Source organism: Leptosomus discolor, chromosome 1 (assembly GCF_034619465.1).
Source record: "Leptosomus discolor isolate bLepDis1 chromosome 1, bLepDis1.hap2, whole genome shotgun sequence".
Lineage (NCBI taxonomy): Eukaryota > Metazoa > Chordata > Aves > Leptosomiformes > Leptosomidae > Leptosomus > Leptosomus discolor.
The window spans coordinates 202,132,968-202,152,194 of record NC_141391.1 but is presented as its reverse complement, the minus strand read 5'-3'; the positions used below and the strand labels follow the sequence as shown (position 1 = coordinate 202,152,194).

The following is a 19,227-nucleotide window of genomic DNA, read 5'->3' as shown; positions in this document are numbered from 1 at the left end:
GATTTGGAGCTGTTCTTGACTTCATTCCACATAACAACTTTCACTTTAATGAGTTTTCCTTCTAAGGTAACTTAACCCCACAGTGAAATTCCACAAGAGGGATAAAATGTAACAAATGATGCAGTCAGAGCCATTAATTTTGAGTTGAAAAGAGAAGCATCCAGACAAAGCAATTCCTTCTTTCCCTATTTTGGAATATCATAAAAAATACAAAAAACATCTAGGCATGAATTTGTGGGTGTACATAATACCCGCTGTTGATCAACCTTATCCCCAAAGAGCCCCTTCCTAGATAAAGAAAATTATTCAACATGTATTAGACTGTATCTCATAGGTAGAATGGGGAGCAGCTTCTGTGGAAGCAAATTACAAAGTAATTGTTTGGATTCCTGTCCCCTCTATTAATATCACAGACCTGATGACTTTGATTCATGTGAAATGGTTCTGAAGAATAAAAGTAAGCAAGTCATTGCTTAAAATATAGGAAGTCTGGACATATTTTTTTTCTATCACATGTTCAGTTTATTTTGTGGCCAGATAGGATTCGTTATTACTGATTGTTGAATTTACTTATATATACAATCTTTCTGTAGTAAAAGGAGATAAATAAAATTATATATTATTTCCATCATGATATATGTTTCATGTTTCATTAATGATGTTGATGCTATTATGCTCTATAGTATTTGCATTTTAATAAATCCACTCTTCAAGTAAGTGTGTGAAATAAGGTTGATCCTTTACATCAGAAATTTTCTACATTTTATCTATGTCCCAGACATCCCTGAAGCAAGAGTAGTTAAAGCTGTTCTCAGAGGTTCGCTTCACTCATAAGCAAACAGTTCATCTCCACATTCATCTTCCATTTGCAGCTTTTATGTCTGTATAGAATCATAGAATGGTTTGGATTGGAAGGGACCTTAAAGACCAACTAGTTCCACCCCCCCTGCCATGGGCAGGGACACCTTCCACTAGACCAGGTTGCTCCAAGCCCCATCCAGCCTGTCCTTGAACACTGCCAGGGAGGGGGCAGCCACAGCTTCTCTGGGCAGCCTGTGCCAGTGCCTCACCACCCTCATTGTAAAAACTTTCTTCGTTATGTCCGGTCTAAGTCTACCCTCCTTCAGTTTAAAACCATTTCTCCTTTGTCCTGTAAGTACAAGCCCTGCTAAAAAGTCTGTCTCCATCTTTCTTATACGGTCTCTTTATATCTTGAAATAAGGTCTTCCTGGAACTTTCTCTTCTCTGGGCTGAACAACCCCAACTCTCCCAGCCTTTCTTCATGAGAGGTGTAGTCTCATAAATGTGAAGTAATGCATAGGAGGTAGATGAGCTTGCTTATTGGATACTACTTGCAGTTAAACTGTTGTGGTATCTTGTCTCAGTATCCTGATTCACACAGTAGCCAGTTGCAGGTTCATCAGAGGGATACTTAAGAAGCTGTATGAAACCATTATATACTTAACATTTTTCATGAGGCACTTCTCTGAAAATTTGCCAATTACTCATTGTTTTGTACTGTGAAAAAATATTTTAGATCCATGTTGGGGTTTTTTTTGTGTATAATAATGTACTAGTTTGGCTTTCAATTCTGACTTAAATGAGGTAAATCCTAATTAGTTATTTTGAGAAAGTGTTTGCACAGAGTACTTGGGTATTGGCAGACTTGAACATTTTATTACCCAGCTTGCCCACCAGCTCCTGACTCACTAAGAGAGTGTTAATATTCCCAATGTCCAGGTCAGTCTGGCAGTTCAGGAAAAACTGGTACCCAGTTGTGTTCCACGCCTCATTCCCCACAATCTGCTTATTCTATGTCATTCTAGGAAGCCTGGGGTATGGTTATGTTGTGTAATCTGATGGTTATATAGCATAGTGTGATGAAAGAACTGAACAACTATCCTGTTGGCGTTACAGGAATTATGGAAAAAAATTATGTTGCACTTTTCTGTCCTCTTTGGTCAGTTAGCCAAGCCTCTTCCTCCTCTGTTGAGAGCTAGGGGGAAGTTTAAGAGGGGAAAAGCACAGTCTTTAAAGAACTACAAATTCTTTCATCTGCAGCCACAGACCGTTCCTTCACAAGATCTTGGGTGGATTTTACACAGTTTTCATTTTTCACCACTGCACAACGTTTGGAAGAGGTTAATACTGTCTACCAGATCGATGTTTCATTGTGTTCTGGAGTATTTTCATTTATGACCCAAAATGTATGGACTAAAATTCCTTTCTGCTTTAGATGTTCTTTACTTTGCATTGCGACCATTGCTTTTAATCTGTACTTTGCTGCTTAATAATTTTGTTTTATAAAGGTCCTCTCAAGCTCTGCACAGTTCTTCTCAAGTATGGATATATTACTTTTTTCTGTAAGATGTTATTACCCCACAGTAGATATCCCTTTTCCAGATAATAGCATATACCAGGGAAACCTTCACAATAAGTTCCAGTTTGTTAATGTTCTTAAAAACTTCGATAATACTTTAAGGTTTAAAGAATCATTTATAAAAAAGACCACAGAACATTCAGAGCATCAGCAAGTAAAAATATATTGGTTTCACTTCCAATGTGTTTAGTTGTTTCCTTAGCTTCCACTGTATTTTACTATATTTTACTATTAATTTATGAAGATATGTTGGGTAACCTGAGTGACTTGCTATTTTCTGCCCCATGAGAAATGACTAGAAAATTCTGCCTTCTGGATTTGGTGTGATTGATGCACCTGTATGCTATTAAAATACAAGTATTAAAGGCAATCCTGGTACATTTTACTATATATTTTAATAAGGTTCTGTTTTTTTTGTGTTTTTTAGGACAATTAAAGTAGAAGTTTATGATTGGGATAGAGATGGAAGGTAAGACATTAATTCTCTTGTTAAACTTTAGGGTTATGTACACATATTTATGGATGTTTTGAAATGTGAACAGGGCTAGAGAATGGTATTTATCAATATTTAGAGGTGCAGGTACCGGGAAAAAAGTTTCACTGTGCTAACAGTTCTGTTTTGTTTTGCAGTTGTGGTAAATGCTGAGGTATTAGCCTGTTTCAAACATGATGTGTATCTGTGTTCATACATGGAACGAGCAAGATGGAATGCTTTGTGATTTGTAAAATCAGTTTTGTGAATCTCATTATGTAATCAGTTAATGTACATGTATGAAGAGAGGCATAATCCATTTTGTAGTCTACTTTCTTTCGCTTAAAGCACTGCTTCATAAACCATTGCTTTTCAAGTACGATAAAACTGGTGAGCCTGCAGTTGCTACTTCATGGTTGCCTAGATATTTCAGTGTAAAAACTACCTATTCATTATCATAATTTCAGATGATGTTTGGATGTTCATTTCCATGCCTGTCTTGATTAAAATGCTGTTGTAAACTCGAGAGTTTGAAGACCAGGGTTTTAAATAGCTCTATTGCTAGAAAGAGAATGGTGGAATAGACATCGAATTTCTGTTGCTAAATTCAAGAGGGCCAATCGGTTATTATTGAAGCTTGCTGTCTGTACTGAATGTACCTTTTTTCTGAAGAAATTAGCCTTTCAAATTGTCTTCATTTTGACAAAAAAGATAGAATTATTTTTTATTGGACTGGGTAGATAACCTCTCATTCTTTTAAAAATGTTTGAGCTTGTATCTTAATACTTTGGTTAGAAACTGTATTCATGAACCATGGTACTAAAACTTGTATGTAATATAAAAATATGTTGATTTCTATTTATCTTCAAGTTGGTCTGTCTTAATTATTTCTTATTAATCTTCATTTATATTTTAAATATATGGGTATGCACTTACATTTGTATTTTTAAGAGTATATTATTTATTATACAGTAAGGGCTTTAATATTGCTAATACAGTTTGCATCTTGTAGCTAATGATATTGTGCTTCTGTGGCCCAACAGATCTTGTAATCATAATAGGCAAATTTATCCTGTGCTGCCACTCATTTCTTTGCTGACAAGGTCCAAAACCAGTTTCAGCTTTCTCAGCTTATGCTTTTGTCTTTTTGGTTCCATCATGAAACCTGTTGATTTATAAGCATTCTTATCACATGTTTACCCTTTATAACTACCTGCTAGTGCAAATTCATCCTTCTTGATTAGATTTTCATTGGAGAGACAAAATAGCATATTCTAGCAATTAAAAATTCAAGGATTTAAGTTAACAACGCCTTATTAGCAAAAAATCACTGCATCACTGTAATTATGAATTTCTATTAACATCCTCTGTTCCTCACTTAGTTTTGCCAAATCCTTCAAAATGTAATACATTTACTTTCATGTATAAACTACAACATTTTTAAAAATAATTTAACAATGAAAAATTAAATTACATTGCCAAGTTAATAAAAAATAAATATTATGTTTTATTAAGGTATCAAACCCCATGTGCTGTCCCATTTAATCCAAAATCTGAAACTGAGGTATGAATAAAAAGAAAATTAAGACATCTGACAAATAATATTGTGTAGCTGCAATTCTGAGTGAAATCTTCAACTTACCGTGGGATTCGTATAATCATTAGCCTCTACACTCTTCCTGCTTTTGTTCACATCCCACTCTGAATATCTGTAAAATTACTATCTAATAAACAAAAGCCCAGGAGGCCAATTGAGTCCTGGGCTGCATCAAAAGAAGTGTGGCCAGCAGGTCCAGGGAGATGATTCTGCCCCTTTGCTCTGCCCTGGTGAGACCCCACCTGGAATACTGCATCCAGCTCTGGAGTCCCCAACACAAGAAAGATGTGGACCTGTTGGAGCGAGTCCAGAGGAGGCCATGGAAATGATCAGGGGGCTGGAGCACCTCTCCTATGAAGACACAGGCTGAGAGCTGGGTTTGTTCAGCCTGAGGAAGAAAATGCTCCGGGGGGGACCTTATAACGGCCTTCCAATACCTGAAAGGGGCCTATAAGAAGGCAGGGGAAGAACTGGTCACAAGGGTTTGTAGCAATAGGACGAGAGGTGATAGTTTTAAGCTAGAAAAGGTAGATTTTGCTTGGATGTTAGGAAAAAGTTCTTTAATATGAGGGTGGTGGATCACTCGAACAGGTTGCCCAGAGAGGTAGTGGAAGCCCCATCCCTGGAGACATTCAAGGTCAGGCTTGATGGGGCTCTCAGCAACCTGACCTAGTTAGAGCTGTCCCTGCTTATTGTAGGGGGGGTTGGACTAGGTGACCTTTATAGGTCCCTTCCAACCCAATACGTTCTATGATTCTATGATTCTATTTACATGTATTACTTTTTATTCTAATTGTATGGGGGTTTTGCCTTCTGCTTTCTACGATTATTTTATTTTTTTTAATTTTATTTAGAAGCAGGTGGAACACTGACATCTTACATGTTAAATTCCTCAGAAAGATGAGACAGCATTCATCTCATGTAACTTCAGACAATGTAAAAATCAGACAACTAGATTGAGCTAATCACTTAAGCTACTTCAGTAGCTTACAGGGGTAAATGGTCTGATTGAATCCATCCTAACTGGAATAAATTGCCAGTTGGTGGTGCCTATGACTTACTAGTGATTGTAGCAAGAATCTAAGTGCCTAATTTAACTTTGACATTGCCAAATGTATCTGAAGTGAATCCCATTCAAGAATTAGTCTGTCAATTTTTTGTACAATGCTGCTGTTACTCAGTTTATATTAATTTCCATTTCTGATTGACTCTGTTTATAAGCAGTTGTTACACTAACTGATCACCTCACTACACTGAATCTGTTTGCTCCAGAGACGTATAGACTGGACATGAACAACCTTTGAAAGATCATCAGAGAGCCTGCTAGATAGCAAAGCAAGTTATACTGAATATTGCAGGTTATTCTGCAATCAGTATAGCAACATTACTGTGCATATTCTTGATTTCTGAGTCTTGACTTGTCTTGACTCTGACTTCTTGATCTTGACTTAGAGGGGTTTTTTCCTTTTTCCCCATTCTTTGTTACCTGTGCTTTGAGAAAATGGCACCAGGGTGCTTTGGGTTGAGGTTACTACTGTCACATTCATGAATGATATTGTTAAAAGTAATTGTATGTTCTTAGCTCTCATTTATTTTCAAACATCAGTTAAAATTTCTTGACTAAAAGTAGTACAGGACTTTTGTAACATTATTAATTATTAAACATTTCTTTGTCTCAAACCAGTTTTTGCATAGAAATTGTCAAAATGTGAACCACTTGTTCTAATTGATACCTTTTATTGCTTCTAAGAGCTGTGACAAACCCCAAAATATTTGATGCTATAAGAAGTCAGAAAGTTTTTTCTGTTACTTTGGACAAGCCCACTTGTGTGAAATAGAGTGACTTTTTTTTTATTGAGTGTCTTATCAGTGAAGTACTTGCAGACAGGTCTTACAGAAGGAAAAAATAAGATGATGTGCAATTTCACATCAGCACTTCAATAGTACTCTGATGTTATTATTTCTCTCTGAAGGCTTTCTCACTAATTTCAGAGAAATTGTTACTTAGCATACATGGTGCAAAAGCCATTTCAGTCTTGACGTTTATGATCTGTTATGCAGAAGAAATGTTTTTTTCTTGAATTTTAAAACTGTAAATATTATTGTGCTAACCTCGGGCCACCAGAACATACATCTGAGAATCTAAACACTGCAGGAGAGATTGTAAATCTCACTCTCAACTTATTTCTTGTCCTCCATCTTCATCCTCCTTCTCCAGCTAGATAGATGACTTAAATTATTGCACTTTTCCCCTTACTCATTGACATATTTCTGGTGATGATTGTCCTTACCTCCTTTTCCTTTAGATCATTAAAAAAATCTAAGTTAGTACAATTCTGAAAGTGATTTTCAGCACTTCAAAGCATAGTGCCAAAAGTGGAACATTTAGGGAGATGGGGCTCAAGTGATTATTTTATGTGCCAAGAGTCTCTGAGTCAGTGTTCTGATATGCCACTCATGGATAAAAGTCTTTAAGTCTATGAATATTTGGTGTTAGGAAGGCAAAGAGAATAACTTCTTCGGATTGTCAATCCAGAGACTAATAAGGAGATACATTTCGTTGTGACCATGAATATTGGGAGGGATCAGTGCCTTGTTTTTCTTCATGGGTTATAGGTCTGGCAAAGGCAAATGTTGTACTACAGGCACTCATCTTTCAGAGCCAACCTAGTGGAGGGGCGTACATCCATCTGAATACTGTGTTAAGATCCAGGTTGATGATCTCTTAAGTGCAGAGAACTCTGAGACTGGTTATATGTGCCCATACCTTTTTAATGTGATCAGTCAGAGGAATTACATTTTTCTAGCTCAGTTCTTGTCAGTCTGTGTATATTGCCACAAGGAAAAGAGGCTTTCCAGTGTCTCTTAGAATTAAAGAAACAACTATTTTGAAGCAGTACAGATTTTTTTTCCCCAGAGACAGCCCTGTCTGGAATTGCTTGTTTTCTCTGTTCGCCACAGCATGTTTGTAGGTAGTCGTTGAGCTATTGTTTGAATTTCTGCCTTTGAAATGTACAAGCTGACTTGAAAATTTAAGATAAGAACTGTTAGGAAAGAGAAAGGTTCCTCTTTAACCAAGGTGCGTTTTTCTCCAGTGCCATGATTACCCAAGGTTGAATATACCTTATGTGCTGCAATCCGTATAGAATTCAAGTTCCATAGCCTGTATGCGTGGCTTCCTCTGTTCCCTTTGTTAAATAGTCATTGCAATCTGGAAAGCATTTAATAAAAGGAGATAATACCTCCAAAATAGTTTTTTAAGAAAAGTCTTAGTTTGTCTGTCTTGAAATTTCCTGATCTCCAGACTGGAAGGAGAGTGTTTCATGACAGGTGGTCCCTTCTGAGTCTGAGTAATCAGGAACATCTTCACCATATAGTATTTCTTTGTCTTCTTACAGGACACTGTTCATTTCATGTGCATTAGCATGATGACTGGACCCTTTAATTGTTTGGTTTATGTATTTTGTGAATTCGTGCTGGTTTCGGAAAGCGAGATTTATATTTGGGGGTTGTTTTTTTCGTTTCATTTCATTATGAATAAATCAAGAAAGAAATTTCATGTTGCTGTGGATTGTTTCAATTTTTTCTCTTCTTGCAACGTTCAGATTTCTTTAAATTTGCTTTTAATATTTATACCTTAATTAAAAGTGTGCTATATTTCTTAAAACCAAATTTTACAAGCAACTAAGTCATAAAACTTTGACTTTCTATTCTAGTTTACCATTGGAGGGAAGGTAAAAAAGTTAGTTTCATAGCTCACCAGATGCGGAAGCAGAGTGTGGAGGAGATACGCCTTGTTAGGGACCAGCTGTGAAAACCAAGGGAGATGGGGCAGGGGGGAAGGGGGGTTGGAGCAGCAGTGAGGAAAGTTCAGCTGGGAAGGGTGGAGAATGGGAACGGGTTGTGTGGCCAGCTGTTAGGCACTCACCCCTGTGGTCACTTCCATTCCAGGTACCTGTCTGAGATATGAACCTGCTGTTCAGTCACTTCTGGCAGCCCTGTGGTTGCTGTGCCCCAGCTCCCTGACCCCAGCCACCTTGCTCAGTGATACTTCATCCACTACACTCCCTCTGGCCGCCCTGCTCACTGTGGCTCCTTGGCAGTGTGCCATCCCCTGGTTAGGAGTTGACAAAGCAGTTTTCAAAACATGGGTGACAGCACAGGAGTGCTGAACGTCTTCTTGGAGCAGGAACAGAATTTAAAAGGAAAAGCTTGATAACCACTTTAATGTTATGTTAAGATTTAATTTCCAATGGTGTCTAATACCGTAAGCTGAGTAGCCTCAGTGGATTGTGTTTCTCCTCCTAGGTGGGAAGACATAGCAGCTGAAACAGGCTTTGGGTCTTCCCCTTAATAGCACTGCTCAATGTCACATTACACAAATTGGTAGGACTGGTCTTTTCTGGTTTGTTACTCCTTTCACACTCTTGATACCTCCCTTTCTCTCCCATAGTCTCACACACAGTTCAGAGTCTGTGGTGCCAGTGGTCATCCAGTGAGAAAATGGTGATAGGCTTTGATAGCCCACTCTGCTTTTTCAGATTCTGTAAGCTTACGTTGGAGTCAAATCACTAATTTACAACCTAGTCCTTGTTGTGCAGCTAAGTTAAGCAGAAGCCATCAGAAAGATTTAAGCTAATGATTTTAATCTCTAAATTTTTGTTAGTAATAGAGTGAAGAAACAGAGGGAGAAATAAAGATTTGTAAGGAAATTGTATCTTTTGCCATTGCTTCTTTCTTGGGTGTCAGTTCATATTGGCTGCGCTTCTCTTTCATAAAAAGATGTAATATGTGTTTAAATTACTAACTGCTGTGTGTTTGATTTGAAAACTTTTTTTTTATACAGCCATGATTTCATCGGAGAATTCACAACAAGTTACAGAGAGCTGTCAAGAGGGCAATCTCAGTTCAATGTGTATGAGGTAAGTATTGTGGGTATTTACTCACTTTCAGGAAATAAATGAGAAGAACACTTACAATGTTTTCATGGCAAACTGGTCAAATCTGCACAGTGCTTGTCAGAATCAAACTTTGGAATTATTTCACATTTCTCTTTTATGAAGAACAGTGAATCTAAAAGTATTGCTTCATAAAAAGATTTAAAGACAGGTAGGTATGTGTGTGTGTGTGTATGCACACTGGGCTGTGATAGGGCAAGAGCAGCACTTCAAGCAACTGGATTGGTATGATGTGGCTTGGAGCAGATACTGGGTTATCCCCATTTTAGTATGAACAATTGGTTGTTCATTTCTCCTTTTGCCAACCAGTACATGTGTTGTATACTATTTCCTCCTGCCCAAGGACATCTGATGATTCCTGTAGATGTAGCGTCACATGCCTTTGATCTTAAGTGCAGAATTTAGAATCTTTATGCGGGGCTTACTTATTGGTGGTTTTTTCATGTGGTCAGTTATCATCTTTGCTTAAAAAAATTTGCATCTCATTTCCAGTTTAGGATTCATACATCTGCCAGCTACTGGGATTGAAGGCAGTTGTCGATTCAGTTACAGAGTTTTATATTGTCATATGACTTTAAGCTGTGGTGAGACCGTATCATGTGTTGCAGGGGAATGCAGACTACATCCACATTTCCTTCTAGTCTTCTTTCTCTTCTCTTTTCTCCGCTGGGCCCTGTGGACAAATTTGTGCAGACTTGTTTATTTCAGATCTGATAAATCCCTAGTTTAAGATTTGTTTCTTAATTTAGTCTGAGATTATTGGGATTTGCAAAAAAGTATATTTATTCTTTTCCGAGATCAGACTTTACTGAATCTTCAAAATATGCTGTAGTTTATTTTCAGAAGCAATCAGTGAGTTTGTGCAAACAAAAATTGAGATGCACAGACTTTGTCATAAAGGGACTTATTTTTGGCATCTTTTTTTCTTTTTTGGAAAGGTCCCCTTAAAAATTATCCCAGATTTGGGCCCAAAAACTTGACTGAAATAAAGAAGTCTAAGCATTAAGACGCCAGCGTTGAAACGTCATTTTTAAATTAGTATCCCAGAAAAATCTCAGTCTGCAATGAGAAATGTGTCATGAAATTTCAAAATGTGTTAAATAAGGAGAGGCAATAGGAGGAACAGATTTAAAATGTATTTTGTCACTAAGAAGTCTCAACTTACAGACTCTTCCTAAGGAAATAAATTACATTCTGTAGTGTTAAACTGGCTTATTGTTTTATAGATCCAAGAAATTTAATGTTCAGTTTTGAGTCCCCCCTTTTTTTATGCATAACTTAGATTGCTTCAGCTTTATCTTCAGTAGGTAACATTATGTAGTACTGTAACTTCAAATACTGTGAATATGGTTCCCAGCTAGAAGTAGTACAGGTGAGTTAGAATTACGCCGCATCTGAGCTAGTAAGTTCTGCCTAGATTGTCTTAGTCTAACGATCAGTTCTAGTGCCAATATAACATGGTTGTCATCCTTTTAGGACCAGAGGTCCTACACTATGCTGTGCAAACATACTGGCTTGTCCAGGTCTGTGTCAAGTGTCTGCACTGTATTGCATCATGTACTTGGAGTTGTCTTCCAGAATTCCTGTAAAAGGAATTGGTTTCTTTCTGATGGCAAAACAATGTGGAGTGTTTCAAGTTCCACCTCCTTTTTTTTTTTTTTTTTTTTTATGTGTACGAAAGCCAGGAAGTGTTACCTCTACTTTAGGTGATACGGGTAGTAGACAACTAAGTCTAGTTGCGTGATTGCCCTGTGTTTCCTTTTACCTTTCCTTTTTCACCCAGCAGTAGCCTGGTGCTTAGGTACACAACAAGACCTAAGGGTCTCACTCCCCATTCTGATGATAGACGTTCTTGATGCATTTGCACAAAACCCCACCGCTGTCTCATGATACTGATGTGGTGGTGGTGTTTGGGAACAGGTGGTCTGCGTAATTAGAGCAGTTACCGTAAAGAGATACTCCCTGCAAGGGCTCAAGAGTAGCAATTTTCCCATGGAAATAATGTGTGTGTTCCAGTCACCAGTATATTCCCCTGTGTGAAAATACCTGCTATTGCATTTTCATATACGTGTGCACATGTCCAGCCATTTGTCTTAAAGCTTTTTAGCACCCTCCATCTCACGCATGCTCATGCAGACCAAGTGTGTGGATTGTGCCAGATACTTTCAGTTTCTTTAAGGTGAAGTGTTGAACCTGTAGGTTTTGCTCTGTCGGTCTTTCATAACCTCATTGAGATTTGCAAAGAGCCTTTTGTGTTTTATTTTTAACTTCACTATTTTGTTGTATTTCTGAATGAATTCTGTTCTCGTTTTTGCTCTTTGGTTTCTGGATAACGAGCATTCATACAGCACAAGATAACTGCTGTTTAGGCAAGGTACCCTCTGCTGTATTTATTGTTCTAAGGTGTTTATATACTGGGAATAGAGGAACCTTAGAATAGTCTGAGTATGAACTTCATATTCAGTGCTTCAGATCACAGAGTCATGAACCCAAAGAACTGTGTTTTATAGGTAGACTTCTTTGGTGTGCATTTTGTTTTATGATTTCCAGACAGTATATCTGTCTGATGACTCTTTGACAGATCATTTATAAAAATAAACTGATATAAAATATGAGATCTTTTGTCCCTTTCAGAATTTATAAATAGCATTAAATACAGGAATAGTCCAGTTTTAAGTTTAGTTGTGTTTTCCTTTCTTTCACATTGAAGAGGCTATAGTCTCCTCTCTAATGAGCTTAGAATATGTTTGTATCAGTTGAGTAATGAACATAACCCAGGAAAATACACCATCTGCCAAAGTGCCTAAGGGAAAGATGGGAAAGGTGACAGTGCATCCTACTAGAAGTTGCCTTTATTTTGCCTTGGTTCTTAGAGCCTTGCTCTTTTGAGTTAGACCTTGACTCTTATCCTCATGCAGTAGATTGTTCTCATCACACCACAATACAAATGCCCATTCCTAGGTCTGATTATCAGCAGGATTATTCTAGTTAAAAGCAACCGTCTCTTGGAAAACTTTATGATACACTGAACCGTCCCACTCTCTAGAAGTTCTGGTAGCATAAAAGAGGTCCTCTTCCTGCATCAGCAGTTTCAGCCCTTGTCTTGTATAATGCAGACCAAGTATAGGAACTGGAGGAAAAATAAGACACTTAATTTTTTTTCCATGTTGTTTTGGAAGTCCCTGAAAGTATTTTTCCTTTCTCATATTGTGGAGCTCCTTCCCAGCTTCTACCTGTGTGTGATATTTTTCTTGGCATTTCTTTAGTGACTCTGTCCTTGATCTCCAGTGTTACCAGAAGCTAATATTTTGATCTTATCTCTCCCTCCCCAACTTCCCCCGGGGAAAGTAATATCTAAGGCTCACTAGCATCACCAATGGTCTTAGGTGCCATCCAAAAAACAAGAATAACTTTTTCCACCAAATCTCCCTTTAGCATAGTCTTGTTAGTATGACAATCTCTTTCAAATTATCATCTAATTTACCTTCAAATTATACTGCAGGTAATACAGGCAGTTCTGCTATGTGATGCCACCTACTGACTTGTGGATTCAGATGGGGTTCCATGACTAGGTGTCTTGAGGAGTGCAGTTCTATTCCCTCCCATTGTGGTAGGAGAGCCTGTTCGTGAATTTAGACTCGCATATGTGTCCAGGTTGGTGAAACTCCTGACCAGCCTGTCTGCAAGGTCTTCATTGATGCAGTCTTAATCCCATGATTGGAACTTCTCTCAGTTCTGCTTCTCCTGAGGGTGATTCAGATGTAAGACAAATCCAGCTAATTAGTCATGGTTATCCTGGTAGACAGTTTAATTTCAAGACCTCTTAGTCCCTCAGAATTAATACTTAGGACCTTCTTCTGTGTTTTAGGTATGCTTTTTGAAGGATTTAGGTCAGCTTCTGTATTTGTACCATGAGTTCCAGCATCATGCAGTTTGCATGCATCGTGTCTCACAGAACTGAGATGTATTTTTTTCTTCCTCATGGAAAGCTATTCTTGCTAATAATGAGAAGATAAGCCTATGTGGCTACAGCCTGGGTTTTTTTCTGTATGGTGTGCAGATCTTTGTTATTCCTTAAGCCATTGGTCTTGGACCACTGCCATTAAACTTCAGTATTTTGTAAAATTTAATTCTCCTAATACAGGTGATCACAAACATGACGGTTTAGGCAAGCACTGATGCAAGGTAGGGAAGGAGGGTGCTCCACTTCTGAGCTGCACTTTTGTTTTGAAGATGAGCAAAGGTGCTGTTGTGCAAAGCAGGACGAAGATAACTGAAAGCCATGAGGTGTTTTTCTCACTTAGATACAAGATCAACTCCAGAGTTACTGTAATTTACAGCAGTTTCCTATGGATAGTGTCACAGCACAGATTACTGTGTGGGGTGAAAATGTCCTCTCCTGTTGTATCACTAACATGACTCCTACCCTACCAGGAATATTCTGTCACAACATCTTAAGTCATTTTGGAGTTTCTTAAATGTAGTATCAGTGTCTTACTCACAGCAATAGCACACATTTCCTGAGCATCTCATGTTTGCCTCCCCGCATTGTAATCCTCCGTACTTCAGTACTGCTTCTACTTGGTCAGTCTGTGCAATATCAGAACAAAAGAGACTGGACAAATTCTTTTTCAATTGTTTTGCATTTACAAATTGCCCCAAGGCAGGTAGAGAAATTTGAGTGGGTATCCCATGTTTTCCCATTAGAAACATTGCTATAACAAGCTCTTTCCGATTGACTTTTTTTAATAGGTAAGGGATCGTGTAGCTTCCTAGGTTACTGCAGGGGTATAAGACTTACAGAGGCTAAAAAATGTTGGTTTATTTATAAAGTTATCTGAAATTTGAGGGAAAAAAGCCACATAAATGTTATAATAATTCTAGTACATGTAATTATAGGAGAGAGACGAGCTGTGATTTAATACATCTTTGATCCCAAGTAGATGCCTTGTATCCTGTGATATTTCACTCGAATCGCTGGTGCATTTCCTAGCAATTCCTAAGAAGCCAGTTGTCAAGCTACCTGAAGCACAAGGTTCAGATGAATCTCCTTTTTGTCTGCTGGAAAGAAATATGCTGCTCACTCAGTCCCGACCACTGGATTCTGGAGTGTTGTGAATGAAGGGCCACAGGGCAGGCAGGCTGTCTGTTATCTCCATCTTCCTCTTCTGGGCAATTGTCAGCAGAGTCACTTTCTGATGAAGATTCTGGTTCAACAAGAATTACTGCATTGTTTATAAACCACCATTACACAGATTTCATCCATTTTTCACTAGTCAATAGACTGTTAATGAGAGGGGCAGGGGTGTTAAAGGGCTTATGTATATGTAAGGCAGTAAAAGCTTTGAAGAATACTTACTAGATAACTGTGTGGCATACTGGAGGGCAAGAAAGAGTTTCTCACATTTAGCCTGTTTGCGAAGACCTCAAATGATAGTTATCTCTTTCTGTCTTATGTTTCACAGCTGATCTGTGTTGTGCAAGGAATATGATCTTTAAATGTAATTTCGTTTCGGTTGGGGAGAGAGAATTTTTGGAAAACATTTATTACTATTTTTCCCATTTTCAGACAAAATCATTTAAATATTTCATAGCAGTTAAGTGACTAAGACTTCAGTTGGGAATGTTTTCATTCCTTGTCATTCACAGAACATCTGTGAGTAGTTTACAGTAAAACTTGGCAGTAAGCCACAAGGATTTGAGTTTCCTAGTTATATATGAGATAGTTGATTGACCTAATTAACAAAATAATGTTTTGCTTCCAATTCCATGTGCAATTTTGAAAAAAGCAGGAGTACTTTTTAATGGGTATGTAATGAAACTGACTGAGACTTGCCTTTGGATGGATAGGTATTCAGAAGGGAAACAATTTTTATCAGTGGCTACAGTGAAAATTTCATAGGTGTGGGTTCAAGAAAACTGTTTAATGCTTTGTATTCCAGTTCCATAAAGATTCTTGTGGGGGGGGAGTGCTTTGAGCCCCCACAGCTCCCGTGCGCCAGTCAGGTGGTGATCTGTGCCATTTTCATGAAATTACTGACTAGTTTCTATTCTGGCACAGTATGATCTGTACCCCCACTTGCTCTTCCTGTCAGCCAGGTCCTGTCATTGCACCGAATACAGAAACTAGGAGTAGAACAACTCTCATGTTTCTCAGATGATAATGAGGAGAAGATGGAAACAGATTAACTGGAATGTGAAGAGGGGCGTTGTGAGATGAAGAAGTGGTGACCCAGTACACTGAAACGCTGGAATCAGGAATGCAGAAAAATTGAGAATCTTGTGAAAATTCAAAGAAGCGTTTCACTGAGCACTCAGATTTAATGAACGCTCTCACCTCTGTTGCCCCAGTCCCCTGTTTGTCAAATGCGAATAACAGCACTGGCTTACCTAGCAGGTGCCATGAAGATACCTTCACCAGTTTTCAGATATGCATATATTCCAGCATTGAGGTGCATAAGTAAACAGTATGATGAATAAATTTAGAATCCACTGAAATTAGACTACTTTTTGCATTGAAAGTATCTTATGTATCTTATCTTTATGTTAAATCATGAATCATACTGCTTCAATATTTGTATCTGTGTTTTTAGGTAATAAATCCAAAGAAAAAAGGAAAAAAGAAAAAGTATGTTAATTCTGGAACAGTAAGTAAAAATACTTTATGTTACTGGATGCTTACAGAGTGTAGTTGACGTGTAATTTAACCGGATTAGAACAGCACCTTCTGTGAAGGCCACAACAATAAACTATTTACTGTTGTACAACATCTGTTTTCAGCTTATTTTAATTTGAAGAGTCAGAGAAAAGCTGTGTCCAAGTGTGCTGTTAAGTTACCAATGATTTCCAAAATTACTTATACCAAAATTTCAATCAAATTCTTGAAATTATTGGACTGAACACTATTAATTTTTATCTGAAACCTATCTGCACTTTTAAAAGTCAACTTTCTTCTTAAATTTAACTGCTGAGCTACCATCAGTAAAAGCTAGTATGCTAATCATGACTAAACCAAAAAGAGCCAACATTTTTTATTACCAACAGGTTTTTGTAAATTTAAATTGAAAGATCTATTAGTATAGTTTGGAATAACAATTTAATATCCTTTTGTTTGTATGCCGTATTCTGTTTTATGAACCGTTCGCTAGCAGTGCAAGTAATTCCCTTCAGCACTTTCTCAGCTTTCATGTTCTGACATTCATGATGTCCAGATCATTTACAGAAAAATGAAGATAAATGCTGAAGAATTGTATATTGGAAAATCTAATCAGATATGTTTTCTGAAAACACATCCAACGTGTGGGTTTTTTCTGCATGAACAGTTCCACTGAAGTCAGTAGGGCTACTTTCACTCTGAACTGTGACCTTGAAGGAATGTTTTGTCTTGTATAAGTCTGCTCATTAGTAGGAAAGTGAACACTTATTTTGTACCTTTGCTTTAAATTGTAAAAAATAGGCAGAAGTAGTTTAACCATGAAAATTTACCATACAAGATCTGATTTGTTAGATCATTTATTTTTTGCTAGCATATTCCTTTTACTACAATTCAGCGTGTTAAAGTTCTATTATGCTACACTAGCAAGTCAGAATGTTATGAAAAGAGATTATTTTAAATCAATATTAGAAGTAAATGTACTCAAAACTGTATGTATCAAATCTGACTTAGGGTACAGAATAGCAAAACCAGCATTTACATGTTCAGTTTTCCTGTTGATTTTCGTTTTAAATATTTTAACATCTTCACATGTATCTGTCTCCATTTGAAAGAATGTATTTTACTCATGTTTGGGCAGACACTTTGTCTCAAATTACATGGAAATTTCCAATAAAGAGTTGTTAGCAATTTTCTTTCCTCTTCCCTTCTCTACCAGTGTTGTCTACTGTTGGTTTTGTAATTTCTTTTCTTTATCAAGTCCTCTTTGCCCCCATTTGCCCTTACTTCTATTAGTCCTTCAGGCTTCCCTTATGCTTCCCCAAACTGTCACTTTCCTATGTCTTTGCCTGCAGTTTTGTTTTTCTTTTGCCTGTCATTCACCCAAGATATTCTTTATCCCTCAGATTTTTAAATTTTCTAACCAGGTACCAAGAGCACCATTCTCACCAACAGGAAGTTGGCTTCTGGAGAGCTTTAAGTAGGAGAACTTTAAGCCAAGATCATTGGCTGCTGTCTCACTGCTGCTTTTAAGGACTGTGTACATACAGTAGCCATCTCAATTCATTATTACTTAAGGGATTATTTTAAATTCAAGCAGGCAAACTACATAGTAAGGAGAAATATTTCAAAATATATGATTAGTTTCAAACAAAGCAAAGTAGGGAAGTTTAAAACTCTCTGTATAAAACTTGGAACATTGGTAGTGATTGTCTGTATGGAAGTAAACACTGGCCACTTTGTAAGGGTGTCGTCTGTTTCCATTTTTTACTTTTTTAAATCAGATTGACGGAAAACATTTGCTTAAACTAATTAGGAACAAGATGACCAGCTGTAATAATAGTTGAACCATTAAATGACTGTGTCCAGAGAGAACATGCATAGAAATTTCTGTCTTGTATGCATGACAATGCTACTGATAGTCTGGTAGAACTTTTGTTATGGTCTTCTGTACTCAACTAGAAGGGTAATTTGGTGGTTTTAAACTTTGCAAGTCACTAAGAATCACAGAGAACCTGTGACAAAGGAAGTAGGATAGAAGACAGAAATACTACCTGTGATCTCATTCTGAGTCCAAGTTTGCAACATAGGCATATTTTCAATTTTTATATTTTGCTGCAGTTGGAGGCAAATCAAATTTTGTGACAAACTTCCGTCCCCTTCTTATTCCTTGTATCATTATCAGTGAATTTGCTTTGAGTAGTTACGTAAGCAGTTTTCACTGACTGCCTGATGCACTTATGTTGTGAAAGAGTTTTGTGTGACTTCGTAAATAAAATGAAAATAATATTGATTGAATTCTTTGCTTCATAAATGTTGCGTGGTATATGAAGATCTTAAATGCTGGATCTTTTCCACTTGAGTTCATACTTCTGACTCGAGTGCTGGAAACGCCAGTAACACCTTTAATCCGCTGTCTTGTTTTTGGACCCATATAATTTCTGAATGATAAAAGCTGGGACTGAAGAAATTTCCTATCTTTGCATTTTTTTATATCCACTTTCATTTTTTTAATATATTTCATATATATGTACAATTTATTAGATTTTTGCATTCTTGGCTTGCATCAGTACTCAATACCACTTTTAATGTGAGATGAGAAATTACATAAATAATTGTAACTAAGTTTTTTAAAGAGTGTTGAAGTACTCATAGAATAGATTCATTATCATCTAGCCTCTAATATTCGTGTGCATGTGTGTAGATGTAGCACACAGCGATCAGAAGACATACGTGTGGTAACCTGCCCTGGAACACAATCTTCCATTCATTATCTTTTGCTTAAAAAAAAAGCAAAGTAGACTTCCAAATTTTTGTCTTCTCTTTCGAGAACCGCCTATTGAAATGGTTTCTTTTTAAAAAAAATCTTTTTTCCCCTAATACTGTAGGAAATCACATCTTAAGGATAGAGATTCAAAAACATTGTGCTTATGTCTCTACTTGTTCAACCGGGAAATGAAAATTCATGTCTGACTCTCTTTTATTTGCTTTCAGGTAACATTGCTTTCCTTCCTAATTGAAACAGAAGTTTCATTCCTCGACTATATTAAAGGCGGGTATGTGATTGGCAACAAACCTTTCTTGTTTTCACAATCTTATTGTAATTCACTAATAATTTGTATTTGTACTTTGCATATGATGACTCTAGTATCTGTAAAGAGCTGTATT

At 37.2% G+C, this 19,227-nt stretch overlaps 1 protein-coding gene across 1 annotated transcript in view; it reads left to right on the top strand.

Annotated features, from left to right (window-relative positions):
• CPNE8 (copine 8) overlaps positions 1-19,227 on the top strand; it is a 108,284-nt gene that overhangs the window by 59,013 nt on the left and 30,044 nt on the right. Inside the window, exons 10-13 of the mRNA XM_086473898.1 lie at positions 2,808-2,849; positions 9,296-9,371; positions 16,001-16,054; positions 19,054-19,115. Of these exons, the coding sequence (XP_086330024.1) occupies positions 2,808-2,849; positions 9,296-9,371; positions 16,001-16,054; positions 19,054-19,115 (234 nt within the window). The remainder of the gene's footprint in view (positions 1-2,807; positions 2,850-9,295; positions 9,372-16,000; positions 16,055-19,053; positions 19,116-19,227) is intronic.